At 40.4% G+C, this 18215-nt stretch overlaps 1 protein-coding gene across 2 annotated transcripts in view; it reads right to left on the reverse strand.

The window, feature by feature from the left end:
• Ptp99A (Protein tyrosine phosphatase 99A) overlaps positions 1 to 18215 on the reverse strand; it is a 1440930-nt gene that overhangs the window by 159003 nt on the left and 1263712 nt on the right. Inside the window, exons 9-10 of one of the 2 annotated variants that reach the window (XM_071662728.1) lie at positions 3880 to 4173; positions 2274 to 2281 (exon numbers count right to left, since the gene is read on the reverse strand). In XM_071662728.1, the coding sequence (XP_071518829.1) occupies positions 2274 to 2281; positions 3880 to 4173 (302 nt within the window). The remainder of the gene's footprint in view (positions 1 to 2273; positions 2282 to 3879; positions 4174 to 18215) is intronic. The other variant, XM_071662717.1, reaches the window with a different exon arrangement.

Genomic DNA, 18215 nt, shown 5'->3' on the forward strand with positions numbered 1-18215 from the left:
CTCTGCCTACTAAATGGTCACAGTGCGAGTGAAAAGTCACCTTTGATGAGGCTGTGGTACTGGGAGTACAATCTCATCAAAGGAGTAAAGAAGTTAACATTTCCCTGCGTTTAGTACAACAAGTATTGCAGCCTTGGGCTTCACGAGCCGCTGGAAAGTGATCCTGGGTGACACTATGAATCTTTGTTAATAATTGGTCCTGGAACAATTATAAATAAATCAAAATAAATAAGGAGCATCCATGACATCAGCTAGGGCTCTCCTCCATCCAGAAAACATCTTCCCACATCAATACAGAAATACATAGGTAAGTATAATTTTTGGAGGGATATTTTTTCATTTTTATATTTATTTTATTTATTTATTTTGCTTTGTCGCTGTCTCCCGCATTTGCGAGGTAGCGCAAGGAAACAGACGAAAGAAATGGCCCAACCCACCCCCATACACAATGTATATACATACACGTCCACACACGCAAATATACATACCTATACATCTCAATGTACACATATATATACACACACACAGACACATACATATATACCCATGCACACAATTCACACTGTCTGCCTTTATTCATTCCCATCGCCACCCCGCCACACATGGAATACCATCCCCCTCCCCTCTCATGTGTGTGAGGTAGCACTAGGAAAAGACAACAAAGGCCCCATTCGTTCACACTCAGTCTCTAGCTGTCATGCAATAATGCCCGAAACCACAGCTCCCTTTCCACATCCAGGCCCCACACAACTTTCCATGGTTTACCCTAGACGCTTCACATGCCCTGATTCAACCCACTGACAGCACGTCAACCACGGTATACCACATCGATCCAATTCACTCTATTCCTTGCCCGCCTTTCACCCTCCTACATGTTCAGGCCCCGATCACACAAAATCTTTTTCACTCCATCTTTCCACCTCCAATTTGGTCTCTCACTTCTCCTCGTTCCCTCCACCTCTGACACATATATCCTCTTGGTCAATCTTTCCTCACTCATTCTCTCCATGTGCCCAAACCATTTCAAAACACCCTCTTCTGCTCTCTCAACCACGCTCTTTTTATTTCCACACATCTCTCTTACCCTTACATTACTTACTCGATCAAACCACCTCACACCACACATTGTCCTCAAACATCTCATTTCCAGCACATCCACCATCCTGCGCACAACTCTATCCATAGCCCACGCCTCGCAACCATACAACATTGTTGGAACCACTATTCCTTCAAACATAGCCATTTTTGCTTTCCGAGATAATGTTCTCGACTTCCACACATTCTTCAAGGCTCCCAGGATTTTCGCCCCCTCCCCCACCCTATGATTCACTTCCGCTTCCATGGTTCCATCCGCTGCCAGATCCACTCCCAGATATCTAAAACACTTTACTTCCTCCAGTTTTTCTCCATTCAAACTTACCTCCCAATTGACTTGACCCTCAACCCTACTGTACCTAATAACCTTGCTCTTATTCACATTTACTCTTAACTTTCTTCTTTCACACACTTTACCAAACTCAGTCACCAGCTTCTGCGGTTTCTCACATGAATCAGCCACCAGCGCTGTATCATGAGCGAACAACAACTGACTCACTTCCCAAGCTCTCTCATCCACAACAGACTTCATATATATATATATATATCCCTGGGGATAGGGGATTTAGAATACTTCCCACATATTCCCTGCGTGTCATAGAAGGCGACTAAAAGGGGAGGGGGCGGAGGGCTGGAAATCCTCCCCTCTCGTTTTTTTTTTAATTTTCCAAAAGGAGGAACAGAGGGGGGCCAGGTGAGGATATCCCACAAAGGTGCAGTCCTCTGTTCTTAACACTACCTCGCTAACACGGGAAATGGCGAATATGTCATCATATACATATATACACATGCACACAGTCATACGTGCTGCCTTCATCCTTTCCCGTCGCCACCCTCCCATACATGAAATGGCACATTGTAGGGGCAGCACTCTGCAGCACCCTGACATTTTTTGGTTGGAGATTACATCAGAAAACTATGGGATATAATCTTTTTTCTAATGTTGCCATTGTAAGTAGGTGGTTAAAGCTATGGGCTGTGGTCAATGATAAGATAATTTTGCTATGTGTCTCAGCACTTTTGCACCATCAAATATCTTATCCAGGAAGACCTCACTTACTACTAGCACATGCTCCTCATTCATTCTGAAGTGGTGGCACTGCAGGTGCCAGGACTGACTGTTGTTTCATAGTTAACATATTCAAAGTGATCAGGTAATAGTCACTGTCTGTACCTACTGCTCTTGCTGTCTTATGACAATATAATTAAGTTCGAAACATATGATAACGAATCCCATGTGTCACTGAGCACTTCCAGACAACAAGGCCCCTTCTTGATTGCAAAATAGCGAGCATTTTGTAAGGACCAATGTGAATCATTAGGCTTTCAAAAGTCTGCTCACTTTGTGGTTACTTTTATAATCTAGTTCTGCTGGCACTGATGCTTGTCTCTACCCTCTGTTCACAAAAGGGGCAGTTGCTATCCAAAACTCTTCATATCTCAACAAATGTGGGGTGACTTATGAGGGACTTTATGTACACATAGCCCAGCCTTCCCATAATGTCTCACCAGAGTAATAACATTGAAACATCCTACTGTAGCTTGCTGCAACAGATCCCTGGTACTACCACAGACAAGGAAGGGTTACAATGGTGTTTTTCTGACTCTTCTGTGGCTATACGCTTACTTTGCTCTTTTTACTGACAGCAGCTTCATCATATGATTTTGTCTTCCCTATTTTCTTCTACTTTTTCTGATCATTCAGTGTCTACAGCCAGGGCTTCAAATGCAGTCCAGATATTGCCACACCACTTGCTTCTTCAGGATGTAAGTAAGTTAACTGAAGATTGCTTCATATGCATCCAACTATGGACAGCAATTCATGGTAACCCAAACTCTGTCTTAAATTGTTCCACCTTCTCAAATGACAAAATCCAAATATCAACAACACCAATGTTTTGAAACTTTTCTGATGGAATATTTGATATTGCTTCATCAACTCTTACCCCATTCTAAACACGACATTAACTTTAATTCACCAAGTCATAATGCCAACAAAATTCTAATAGGGATTTCTGCACCAAACGAGATGATCAGAGATGCATGCTTATATTTGTGGTGCCAATGCCTCACTCCCAGGTGGCCAACACGGATTGTACAATATTTTACTAAGTTCACTGTCTTGCATCATTCCACCAGTATAGTATGTTTGGCAATGCTTAGAGACTTTCCTTTGCACATGGTGCCATGTCAAGAATGGCTTAAAGATCACTTGAAGATCTATTCTTGGGTAAGTTAGAGTTAGCAGATGTAAACTTTATGTCCACAACTTGCGAACTTCACATTTATACTAATCACAAAGAGCAAGATCAAAACGGTATTACACAGAATCTCTAAATCACTCTGGTCTAACTTTTCATATTCATAAAGCAAAAGGACATTAAAACATTTAGAAATACAAAATATGAGTTTAAAAACAAACTGATATAAAATACTTAAAATTCTCTGACACCAATGCACAACCTACAACTTCCTAAATCCCTTAAGCATGACAAATCTTGAGCATGATGAGACAATTCCTAAGCATGATGGCCTAGTTTCTGATCCAATTATTAGGAGGGGACTCAAAGATTGTGCAATACTTAAGGGATTGTACCATCCCACTCAAAGGTCACACTTAAGAGCTAAAGCATATCTTGTATATTGTCCAATGAACAAAAGGACAATCACAACAAATACTCAAATACACAGTTATGCTGACCACATATATCTAAAACCGGGATTAATTTTACTATTTCCTGATCACTTTCATCATTCACACACAACCTTATCACCTAAAACAACATAATTATGCCAATTAGTTTCTACTTGCCTCCAGATGATCATAGCACTAACTAGCAAGAATATTGCAAACGTAGCGCAGATGATGCCGGCTATGATGCCAGCACTCATCTCAAAGCCACCCCCTGCAGCGTCTGGGTAAGGCATCCTGTGGCAGTCTGGATACAGAAAGATCTTCCAGGGATGTGAGAACGGCCCTTTGTAAGTTTTGTTGTTCTCGGAGAAGAAGCGAGAGAACGTCCCTCCACGCACCTTCACCTCATACATGGTGTTGTAGCTCAGGTTGGTGAGCAAGAACTGTGGAAAGGATGCAAAATATTTAATATATATTATCCCTGTCATAACTGTAGTTCAAGTTAGTTAACATGATCTGTGGAAGGACAAACAATATAAGGCATAGGAACATGTTGTCTTCGTCAATACCTGAACATTAGGCAAGATGGTTAACAGGGACGGACTATGGAAGCAATATAACACATTAGGTCCCAGCTACCCTTGTCATTTCTCATGTTCGTGAGCATGAATTATAGGAAAATGTAACCAATAATTTATTCTCATCAATACTGTTAGTGTTATATCAACATTTCTCTCTCTTTAGTGACAATATGTTATTCTTTCTGGTTATAATACATGATTCACCCTAACCAAAGGGACGTGAGAAAATGGAGCGTGGAGTTACCAAGATGATTCCCGTAATGAGAAATTTCCTACGAGAGCAGATTACAGGATCTGAACTTTCTTAGTTTTAACAAGAGAAGATTAAGAGGTGATCTCATACAAGTACTCAAAAATTACAGGATTTGAACTTTCTTAGTTTTAACAAGAGAAGATTAAGAGGTGATCTCATACAAGTACTCAAAAATTACAGGATTTGAACTTTCTTAGTTTTAACAAGAGAAGATTAAGAGGTGATCTCATACAAGTACTCAAAAATTACAGGATTTGAACTTTCTTAGTTTTAACAAGAGAAGATTAAGAGGTGATCTCATACAAGTACTCAAAAATTACAGGATTTGAACTTTCTTAGTTTTAACAAGAGAAGATTAAGAGGTGATCTCATACAAGTACTCAAAAATTACAGGATTTGAACTTTCTTAGTTTTAACAAGAGAAAATTAAGAGGTGATCTCATACAAGTACTCAAAAATTACAGGATTTGAACTTTCTTAGTTTTAACAAGAGAAGATTAAGAGGTGATCTCATACAAGTACTCAAAAATTACAGGATTTGAACTTTCTTAGTTTTAACAAGAGAAGATTAAGAGGTGATCTCATACAAGTACTCAAAAATTACAGGATTTGAACTTTCTTAGTTTTAACAAGAGAAGATTAAGAGGTGATCTCATACAAGTACTCAAAAATCATCGAAGGCGTTGATAATCTTTATCTATCAAGTTACTTGAGACTTGATTCATCTGATTTTCCTCGTAGTAATGGATACAACCATTTTAACCTCAAATGAAGCGAAGTACCTTTTCTTCAACAGGACTGTTAGCATATGGAACAATTTGCCAGAGTGGTTAAGAGCAGTAATAGGTAAGTTTACATAGACGTGACAAATATTTCACTTCAATTTCTCTTGTATTATTTGCGGTTTGATTACGATGACAATATACAGATTATTCTCTTAATTATCTGTATGACTTACCACGCTAATCTGAGTTTCTAATATCTTCAACTATCAAAAATAAGCACAACTGCTGTAACTACTTCAGGTGGGGAACTGTATTAATGATCCTAACGCCTATCCCTCAACAGAGAACTGTGATCAGAGTAACCGATCAAAATTCCAAGTGATTTTCCAAAGTCCCTGGATGGGAAGAACACCTCCAAAACCACTTTAAGATATGTATTGTAACGTAAAGTTCCACACCACGTGTGGAGATACAAGACCTCACAGACCATCGTAAGAGTGTACAACCGGTTAGGTAAGTTTCCACACCTTCATGTAGTAGAGATAAGGACCATGTGCGTATCCAAGAATTGGTCGTCCGTATCCATGGGGCGTGGGTAGCTTATGAACTAGCCAAGATAACGATGAAGAGTATAAATCACGAGCATGGGGGGGGTGTATTAGCTTATGAACTAGCCAAGATAGCGATGAAAGGTAAAAAATCAAGAGCATCACACAAGATGGCAATATATTTGCGACATCTCTTTTTGAGTTATGTGAATGGTGAATTAAATCTCGGATACTAGTTCAATTTTCATAAAACTGAATACAGCTGTCGTGCAAAAGCAAGTGTATTATGAAACTGGCGACTAGATACTTGATAATATAAAACGGCTGTATCAAGGGTCTTAATGGGGTACAAAAATCATTATGCTTTTGCTGGCAATAAATTTCGTTAATCATATAGCGATTTATGCGGTTTGGGGAGGTGGTGAGACGATTGTTTCATTGGTTAATAGTTCTTAGTCACCTAAACTATTAACAATAAGCACATATCTTTCATTTCAAGGGACCAGAAGCATTTCGAGGGGCTAGAAGATATGGAATAAATATCCTTATTATGTTTACTTATCCCGTATCGCTACAATGGGGGTTGGGTGTTGGGTTTGGCGATTGATTTGGCTCCCCCCCCCCCACCCCTGGATCCCCTTCCCTATAAGGGTGCAAGTGTAATGCTTACTATGGCGAACATGTTATTTACCCTCTTTTTTCCAACCTATATCCAGGACCCACAACAATACTGATTATGTTTAGGCACGTACCTAGGTTATCGAGGCGAGTGGGGAGGAGAATTATGGACTCAAGACTGAGGAAAAGCACAAGACAGGAGTAGTATGTAACAACATGCTGTATCTTACAAAAGGTATCACTCCTTATTTGGATCTTAAATGCATGGGCTATAGATATGGTTGTGAGGAAGAGGGTGGATGTGTGGGAAATGAGATGCTTGAGGACAATATGTGGTGAAGTGGTCTGATCGAGTAAGTAATGAAAGGGTAAGATAGATGTGTGATAGCAGAAGAGGGTGTTGAAATGGTTTGGACACATGGGGAGAATAAGTCAGGAAAGATTGACAAAGAGGATATATGTGTCAGAGGTGGAGGGAAGAAGAAGCGGGAAACCAAATTGGAGGTGGAAGGATGGAGTGAAAAAGATTTTGAGCGATCGGGGCCTGAACATATTGAAGGTGAAAAGCGTGCAAGGAATAGAGCGAATTGGAACGATGTGGTATACCGGGTTCGACGTGCTGTCAATGGATTGAAGCAGGGCATGAGAAACGTCTGGGGTAAACCATGGAAAGATCTATGGGGCCTGGATGTGAGTAGGGAGCTGTGGTTTCGGTGCATTACACATGACAGCTAGAGGTTGAGTGTGGACGAATGTGGCCTTTTCTGTCTGTTCCTGGCGCTGCCTCGCTGAGAGAGAGAGAGAGAGAGAGAGAGAGAGAGAGAGAGAGAGAGAGAGAGAGAGAGAGAGAGAGAGAGAGAGAGAGAGAATTTCGTGTGTGGCGGAGTGACGACGAAAAGGATGAAGGCAGCAAGCATGGATATGTATATGTGTATATATGGTTATGTCTGTGTACGTATACGTATATATACGGTGAAATGTATATGTATGTAAATGTGCGTGTGTGGGCATTCATGCATATACATGTGAGTGGGTTGGGCCATTCCTCGTGCTTCTTGTGCTACTTCACTAACGCAGGAGACGGCGGTAAAGTATAATATAATTTTATACATACATATATATATATATATATATATATATATATATATATATATATATATATATATATATATATATATATATAATTGTCATAATACTTGAATGCAGCTGTCGTACAGTGGTATGTTTGTTATGAAACCAGCTTGAAGGAAAACATACTAATGACATTTTATGACACAAAACAATAATCAAAGATGTTTTGTTTGTTGCCACAAATCAGGAAGTTTTTGAAGGTGGAGAAAATAATTTAATAAACTATGATCAGTGTTTTGGGAAGGTCGTGAAACTGATAAGGTTGTTTCTTAAGTCCCTACTGTTGTTAATCACAGTAACAGGTTAATATCCATAGATATACATTAAATTTTCCTTCTGACGGATTAAAAGTATACAAAAAATGTTACCATAATCATTATTAATGAACAAGTTTATTGCATACTGAACAGCTCCTAAGTTCCACCCACTCGCTTCCACCCAAGATACGTCAATTATAAATTATAACAGCTGACATCAAAATCCAATATCATCTAGCAAAGCATGTTATAAACGACTAAGTTAAGGACACATGTGCAGATGCAGTGTTCTTTGGCAATAAGCAATAGTTCATAAACAAGGTAATTCAATCGTCTTATCAAAATCCTAAAAACTTTTGCCAGACTGCCAAGCCTGTGATCCGGATTCATCTAAAAGGGCCATGTGTGTAGGGATGAATGCACAATTAAGTACAAACTTCAACTTAAGCTACATAGAGATATGACGAATAATCTCAAAATTCTATCTAAATCTATCATACAAGTTGTAGCTACACTCGGAAAGCATATGGACCTAAGTGATGAATGTATGTATAACCGTCAAATACGGATGGAGCTATTTTCATAGACTTTCTATTATAAAAATGATAAAATAACATTACATAAAGGCAAGTGCCCTCACTAATAATAATAAAAAAAAAAACCCGCTTCCTCAATAACAACACGAGAAAATTACCTCAACATAAAAGTGAATACCGCGAGAATTAAAAGGAATCTTTTTTAAATATAACGTCATAAGATCTGCTTTATCTTTTTTTTCAATTCAATTTTCACATTTGAATCAAAAGTTATATAAAGGGTCGCATTAAGACGAGGCTATCATACGCATGGGTTGTACCGTGGTGTTCAATGGTTGTAACGTCGTGCTTACGGGTCGTACTCCGTGCTCAAGCGGTTACTCTAGTGACATGATAACGTTTGACTGACGACTTAGATCTTACTTCAACATAGGATTAAAAAACATTTCATCACTGTATATTACGAGAGAGGCCGGAGGTAAGGAGAAGCATAACACACACACACACACACACCCACACACACACATATATATATATATATATATATATATATATATATATATATATATATATATATATATATTTTTTTTTTTTTTTTTTTTTTTTTTTACCTCGTCGCTGTCTCCCGCGGTTGCGAGGTAGCGCAAGGAAACAGACGAAAGAAATGGCCCAACCCCCCCCATACACATGTACATACACACGTCCACACACGCAAATATACATACCTACACAGCTTTCCATGGTTTACCCCGGACGCTTCACATGCCTTGATTCAATCCACTGACAGCACGTCAACCCCTGTATACCACATCGCTCCAATTCACTCTATTCCTTGCCCTCCTTTCACCCTCCTGCATGTTCAGGCCCCGATCACACAAAATCCTTTTCACTCCATCTTTCCACCTCCAATTTGGTCTCCCTCTTCTCCTCGTTCCCTCCACCTCCGACACATATATCCTCTTGGTCAATCTTTCCTCACTCATTCTCTCCATGTGCCCAAACCATTTCAAAACACCCTCTTCTGCTCTCTCAACCACGCTCTTTTTATTTCCACACATCTCTCTTACCCTTACGTTACTTACTCGATCAAACCACCTCACACCACACATTGTCCTCAAACATCTCATTTCCAGCACATCCATCCTCCTGCGCACAACTCTATCCATAGCCCACGCCTCGCAACCATACAACATTGTTGGAACCACTATTCCTTCAAACATACCCATTTTTGCTTTCCGAGATAATGTTCTCGACTTCCACACATTTTTCAAGGCTCCCAAAATTTTCGCCCCCTCCCCCACCCTATGATCCACTTCCGCTTCCATGGTTCCATCCGCTGACAGATCCACTCCCAGATATCTAAAACACTTCACTTCCTCCAGTTTTTCTCCATTTAAACTCACCTCCCAATTGACTTGACCCTCAACCCTACTGTACCTAATAACCTTGCTCTTATTCACATTTACTCTTAACTTTCTTCTTCCACACACTTTACCAAACTCCGTCACCAGCTTCTGCAGTTTCTCACATGAATCCGCCACCAGCGCTGTATCATCAGCGAACAACAACTGACTCACTTCCCAAGCTCTCTCATCCCCAACAGACTTCATACTTGCCCCTCTTTCCAAGACTCTTGCATTTACCTCCCTAACAACCCCATCCATAAACAAATTAAACAACCATGGAGACATCACACACCCCTGCCGCAAACCTACATTCACTGAGAACCAATCACTTTCCTCTCTTCCTACACGTACACATGCCTTACATCCTCGATAAAAACTTTTCACTGCTTCTAACAACTTGCCTCCCACACCATATATTCTTAATACCTTCCACAGAGCATCTCTATCAACTCTATCATATGCCTTCTCCAGATCCATAAATGCTACATACAAATCCATTTGCTTTTCTAAGTATTTCTCACATACATTCTTCAAAGCAAACACCTGATCCACACATCCTCTACCACTTGTGAAACCACACTGCTCTTCCCCAATCTGATGCTCTGTACCTGCCTTCACCCTCTCAATCAATACCCTCCCATATAATTTACCAGGAATACTCAACAAACTTATACCTCTGTAATTTGAGCACTCACTCTTATCCCCTTTGCCTTTGTACAATGGCACTATGCACGCATTCCGCCAATCCTCAGGCACCTCACCATGAGTCATACATACATTAAATAACCTTACCAACCAGTCAACAATACAGTCACCCCCTTTTTTAATAAATTCCACTGCAATACCATCCAAACCTGCTGCCTTGCCGGCTTTCATCTTCCGCAAAGCTTTTACTACCTCTTCTCTGTTTACCAAATCATTTTCCCTAACCCTCTCACTTTGCACACCACCTCGACCCAAACACCCTATATCTGCCACTCTGTCATCAGACACATTCAACAAACCTTCAAAATACTCATTCCATCTCCTTCTCACATCACCACTACTTGTTATCACCTCCCCATTTACGCTCTTCACTGAAGTTCCCATTTGCTCCCTTGTCTTACGCACCCTATTTACCTCCTTCCAGAACATCTTTTTATTCTCCCTAAAATTTACTGATAGTCTCTCACCCCAACTCTCATTTGCCCTTTTTTTCACCTCTTGCACCTTTCTCTTGACCTCCTGTCTCTTTCTTTTATACTTCTCCCACTCAATTGCATTTTTTCCCTGCAAAAATCGTCCAAATGCCTCTCTCTTCTCTTTCACTAATACTCTTACTTCTTCATCCCACCACTCACTACCCTTTCTAAACAGCCCACCTCCCACTCTTCTCATGCCACAAGCATCTTTTGCGCAATCCATCACTGATTCCCTAAATACATCCCATTCCTCCCCCACTCCCCTTACTTCCATTGTTCTCACCTTTTTCCATTCTGTACACAGTCTCTCCTGATACTTCCTCACACAGGTCTCCTTCCCAAGCTCACTTACTCTCACCACCTTCTTCACCCCAACATTCACTCTTCTTTTCTGAAAACCCATACTAATCTTCACCTTAGCCTCCACAAGATAATGATCAGACATCCCTCCAGTTGCACCTCTCAGCACATTGACATCCAAAAGTCTCTCTTTCGCACGCCTGTCAATTAACACGTAATCCAATAACGCTCTCTGGCCATCTCTCCTACTTACATAAGTATACTTATGTATATCTCGCTTTTTAAACCAGGTATTCCCAATCATCAGTCCTTTTTCAGCACATAAATCTACAAGCTCCTCACCATTTCCATTTACAACACTGAACACCCCATGCACACCAATTATTCCCTCAACTGCCACATTACTCACCTTTGCATTCAAATCACCCATCACTATAACCCGGTCTCGTGCATCAAAACCGCTAACACACTCATTTAGCTGCTCCCAAAACACTTGCCTCTCATGATCTTTCTTCTCATGCCCAGGTGCATATGCACCAATAATCACCCACCTCTCTCCATCAACTTTCAATTTTACCCATATTAATCGAGAATTTACTTTCTTACATTCTATCACATACTCCCACAACTCCTGTTTCAGGAGTATTGCTACCCCTTCCCTTGCTCTTGTCCTCTCACTAACCCCTGACTTCACTCCCCAGACATTTCCAAACCACTCTTCCCCTTTACCCTTGAGCTTCGTTTCACTCAGAGCCAAAACATCCAGGTTCCTTTCCTCAAACATACTACCTATCTCTCCTTTTTTCACATCTTGGTTACATCCACACACATTTAGGCACCCCACTCTGAGCCTTCGAGGAGGATGAGCACTCCCCGCGTGACTCCTTCTTCTGTTTCCCATTTTAGAAAGTTAATACAAGGAGGGGAGGATTTCCGGCCCCCCGCTCCCGTCCCCTCTAGTCGCTTTCTACGACACGCGAGGAATACGTGGGAAGTATTCTTTCACCCCTATCCCCAGGGATAATATACATATATATATACACACACACACACACACACACATACACACACATACGCACATACACACACACACACACACACACATATATATACATATGAAAAATGTAAGAAACAATTTAGAAAACAAACTTTTAGCTTGAAATGAATGAAAAAATGAACGTCACATAATGGTTCAACCTCTGGCTATGGAAAAGGAAATGTACAATTTATTCACACAAACGTCAATAGCAGTTCTCATCAATTTCACCACTGAATCAATAAGCTTCAATGTCTAAGCTACATTTTTCTCCAACTTCACTATTTTCTTGTCAAAACACCATGCATGAAAACTATCACTCCAGTAACACAACTATAAACATTTTCTTTCCCTTTAAAAAGTTCTGGGGAAGTCTGTCTCGATACACTGCGGCGAGGAGACGCGACGCTGACACAATCACTGTCACAATATCACTTTTGCCTCCTTCCAAGCGTTGTTTCAGGGAATAATTCCGGGTTGCTGAAGTGCCGCATAGGCTGGCACGATAGCCCGGGCCACATCGAAGACGTTATGAGCCCGGCCGTTGTCCACAGATTTGAACGCATATATATATATATATATATATATATATATATATATACATGAAATGTTTTTGATATCTGGGAGTGGATTTGGCTGCGGATGGAATCGTGGAAGCAGAAGTAAGTCACAGGGAGGGGGAGAAGGTTCTGTGAGCGTTGAAGAATGTGTGGAAGGCGAGAACGTTGTCTCGGAGAGCAAAAGTGGAAGGGGCGAAGGTTCTGGGAGCGTTGAAGAATGTGTGGAAGGCGAGAACGTTATCTCGGAGAGCAAAAATGGGTATGTTTGAAGGAAGAGTGGTTCCAACAATGTTATGTGGTTGCGAGGCGTGGGCTACAGATAGGTTTGTGCGGAGGGTGGATATGTTGGAAATGAGATGTTTTGGGACAATATCTAGAGTGTGAGGTGGTTTGATCGAGTAAGTAATGAAAGGGTAAGAGAGATGTGTGGTAATAGAAAGTGTGTGGTTGAGAGTGCAGAAGAGGGGGTTTTGAAATGGTTTGGTCACATGGAGAGAATGAGAGAGGAAAGACTGACAAAGGGGATATATGTGTGAGAGGTGGATGGAAAGAGAAGTGGGAGACCAAATTGGAGGGGGAAGGATGGAGTGAAAAAGATTTTGAGTGATCGGGGCCTGACCGTAGAGGAGGGTGACGTGCAAGGAATAGAGTGAATTGGAACGATGTGGTATACCGGGGTCGACGTGCTGTCAATGGATTGAACCAAGGCATGTGAAGCTTCTCGGGTAAACCATGGAAAGTTCTGTGGGGCCTGGATGTGGAAAGGGAGCTGTGGTTTGGGTGCATTACACATGACAGTTAGAGACTGAGTGTGAACGAATGTGTCCTTTTGTCTTTTCCTAGCGCTACCTCGCGGGGGAGGGAGGGGGGATGATATTTCATGTTCGGCGGAGAGGCGACGGGAATGAATAAAGGCAGTATGAATATATATATATATATATATATATATATATATATATATATATATATATATATATATATATATATATATATATATGCATGTACATGTATACATACGTTGAAATGTATATGTGGGTGGGTTGGGCCATTCTTTCGTCTGTTTCCTTGCGCTACCTCGCTAACAGAGGAGACAGCGACAAGGTAGAAATATATATATATGGGAGCTGGGGGCTTGAAATCCTCCCCTTCCATTTTCAATTTTCCAAAAGAAGTTACAGAGAATGGGATCAAGTGAGGATATTCGCTCTACGGCTCAGCCCTTTGTTGTTAATGCTACCTCGCAAATGCAGGAAATGCGAATATGTATGAATATATATATATATATATATATATATATATATATATATATATATATATATATATATATATATATATGAGCTTGGAAGTGTGTGTGAAAGGAGAAAATTGAGAGTGAGAGCGAATAAGAGCAAGGTTTTTAGGGACAAGTTATTTGGAATGTAAGTCTGAATAGAAGAAAATATTTGGAGGAAGTAAAGAGTTTTAGAGATTTGGTAGTGGACATGGCGGTATGGTTTGGAGGGTGCGAAAGTTCTGGAAGCGCTGAAGAATGTGTGGAAAGAGCGTTATCCGGGAGAAAATGGGTATGCTTGAAATAATGGTAGTGACTACTATATAGATCAATGGATGCCAGGCATGGGGGAGGGTGGATGCCTTGGAAATGAAATGTTTGAGGACAACATGTGGCGTAAGGTGTTTTGATCGAGTATGTGATAAAAGAGAAGCAGAGATTTTTTTTTTTTTTTTTTTTTGCTTTGTCGCTGTCTCCCGCGTTTGCGAGGTAGCGCAAGGAAACAGACGAAAGAAATGGCCCAACCCACCCTCATACACATGTATATACATACGTCCACACACGCAAATATGCATACCTACACAGCAGAGATATGTGGAAATAAAAAAAAAAGTGTGGTTGGGAGAGCAGAAGAGAGAGTGCTGAAATGGTTTGGACGGAGAGAGTGAGTGAGGAAAAGGTTAACAAAGAGGATAAATGTGTCAGAAGTGGAGGGGACAAGAAGAACGGGGAGACCTATTTAGAGGTGGAAGGATGGAATGAAAAAGATTTTGAGCGATCAGGGTCTAAACATACTGGAGGGTAAGGCGTGCACGGAATAGTGGGGTGAAAAGCGTACACAGCTATTAATAGAATGGGGTGAAAGGCGTACACGGAATACCGTGAACTGGAAAGAAGTTGTATACTGGGGTTGACGTGTCGACTTAACCAGGGTATGTGACCCGTCCTGGGTAAACCATGGAAAGGTCTGTGGCGCCTGGGCGTGGATTGGGCGCTGTGGTTTCCGTGCATTACACATGACAGCTAGAATATGGATATGAGCGGACGTGGCTTTTCTTCGTATGTTTCCCAGTGCTTCCTCGCTGTCGCATGGGGCGACGAGTGCCGTTTCCTGTGGGGCGGAGTGACGTCGAGAATGGATGACGGCGAACAAGTACGAATATGTACATGTGTATGTTTGAGTATACATATATATATATATATATACACGTGAGCGGATGTGACTTTCTTTGTTTCCTGGCGCTACGTCGCTAACGCGGAAACGGAAACGGCGATAAAGTTTGAATATACATATATATATATATATATATATATATATATATATATATATATATATATATATATATATATATATATATTATCCCTGGGGATAGGGGAGAAAGAATACTTCCCACGTATTCCCTGCGTGTCGTAGAAGGCGACTAAAAGGGGAGGAAGCGGGGTCTGGAAATCCTCCCCTCCCGATTTTAATTTTCTAAAAGAAGGAACATAGAAGGGGGCCAGTTGAGGATATTCCCTCAAAGGCCCAGTCCTCTGTTCTTAACGCTACCTCTCTAACACGGGAAATAGCGAATAGTATGAAAGAAAAAAGAAAAACATTATATATATATATATATATATATATATATATATATATATATATATATATATATATATATATATATATATATATAAAATCTTTTTTCTTTCATACATATTCGCATTTCCCGCGTTAGCGAGGTAGCGTTAAGAACAGAGGACTGAGCCTTAGAGGAAATATCCTCACTTGGCTCTCTTCTCTGTCCCTTCTTTTGGAAAATTACAATCGGGAGGGGAGGATTTCCAGACCCCGCTTCCTCCCCTTTTAGTCGCCTTCTACGACACGCAGGGAATACGTGGGAAGTATTCTTTCTCCCCTATTCTCTCTCTCTCTCTCTCTAAATATATATATATATATATATATATATATATATATATATATATATATATATATATATATATATATATAAATATATATATATATATATATATATATATATATATATATATATATATATATATATATATATATATATATATATAACCGCACTCTGCCTGCTAAAGGTTACGCAGCGAGTGTAAAGACATTTTGGCAAGGCTGCGTCGAGTACAATCTCACCATAGAACTCACGCCTCCAAAAGAGCCTATATTTCCCTGGTACTGGGAGTAGCGCAGCTATAGACTACAGAAGCAATTAGAAAGCTACTAGGGTAATCAATTATAAAGTCATAAATAAATATGTGGGAGCCCTGAGGAAATACACAAAGTGATACAACATGTGCAATGGCGCGCGTATACGAAAGAATGAGCCACTGCAGAGCGGATATACGTATTGGTAAACGAATTCAGCTGAACTTCGGTGCCTCTTCAGAGTAAACCTTTTCGAGAGAGACCAGTCAAAAGCGCCCCTATTCACTTCTGTATAAAGGCTTTAAATTCGGTGGCCGCCGGGTAGGCGTACACACCCTTTACATCACGGACCATGAACGATCCCTTTAGGTTCGGGATATTTAGTTTGGGGTCGTACGTTACAGTGGAGAGGTAGTCTTGCCAGCAGCTACCTCACAGCCTGACAATGGCCGTCTCCATAAGCAATGGATGGTCATACGACTCATCCTAATTATTACTGTTACTATTATCATTATCATGTATCAACATCAATAATAATAATAATAATAATAATAACAATAATGAGAAAAACAGACTATCATCATCACTCAGTAAATTCATTATGAAAAAATACACACACACACAAGCATATATAATATATATATATACATATATGTATGTATATATATATATATATATATATATATATATATATATATATATATATATATATATATATATATATATATATATATATATATTCACTCAGAGCCAAAACATCCAGGTTCCTTTCCTCAAACATACTACCTATCTCCTTTTTTCACCTCTTGGTTACATCCACAAACATTTAGACACCCCAGTCTGAGCCTTCGAGGAGGATGAGCACTCCCTGCGTGACTCCTTCTGTTTCCCATTTTAGAAAGTTAAAAAAATACAAGGAGGGGAGGATTTCTGGCCCCCCGCTTCCGTCCCCTCTAGTCGCCTTCTACGACACGCGAGGAATGCGTGGGAAGTATTCTTTCACCCCTATCCCCAGGGATAATATATATATATATATATATATATATATATATATATATATATATATATATATATATATATATATATACATACACTCAAGGGTAAAGGGGAAGAGTGGTTTGGGAATGTCTTGGGAGTAAAGTCAGGGGTTAGTGAGAGGACAAGAGCAAGGGAAGGAGTCCTGAAACAGGAGTTGTGGGAGTATGTGATAGAATGTAAGAAAGTAAATTCTCGATTAATATGGGTAAAACTGAAGGTTGATGGAGAGAGATGGGTGATTATTGGTGCATATGCACCTGGGCATGAGAAGAAAGATCATGAGAGGCAAGTGTTTTGGGAGCAGCTGAATGTGTTAGTGGTTTTGATGCACGAGACCGGGTTATAGTGATGGGTGATTTGAATGCAAAGGTGAGTAATGTGGCAGTTGAGGGAATAATTGGTATACATGGGGTGTTCAGTGTTGTAAATGGAAATGGTGAAGAGCTTGTAGATTTATGTGCTGAAAAAGGACTGATGATTGGGAATACCTGGTTTAAAAAGCGAGATATACGTAAGTATACGTATGTAAGTAAGAGAGATGGCCAGAGAGCGTTATTGGATTACGTGTTAATTGACAGGCGCGCGAAAGAGAGACTTTTGGATGTTAATGTGCTGAGAGGTGGAACTGGAGGGATGTCTGATCATTATCTTGTGGAGGCTAAGGTGAAGATTTGTATGGGTTTTCAGAAAAGAAGAGTGAATGTTGGGGTGAAGAGGGTGGTGAGAGTAAGTGAGCTTGGGAAGGAGACTTGTGTGAGGAAGTACCAGGAGAGACTGAGTACAGAATGGAAAAAGGTGAGAACAATGGAAGTAAGGGGAGTGGGGGAGGAATGGGATGTATTTAGGGAATCAGTGATGGATTGCGCAAAAGATGCTTGTGGCATGAGAAGAGTGGG

This window comes from Panulirus ornatus, chromosome 1, assembly GCF_036320965.1.
Source record: "Panulirus ornatus isolate Po-2019 chromosome 1, ASM3632096v1, whole genome shotgun sequence".
Taxonomy (NCBI): domain Eukaryota; kingdom Metazoa; phylum Arthropoda; class Malacostraca; order Decapoda; family Palinuridae; genus Panulirus; species Panulirus ornatus.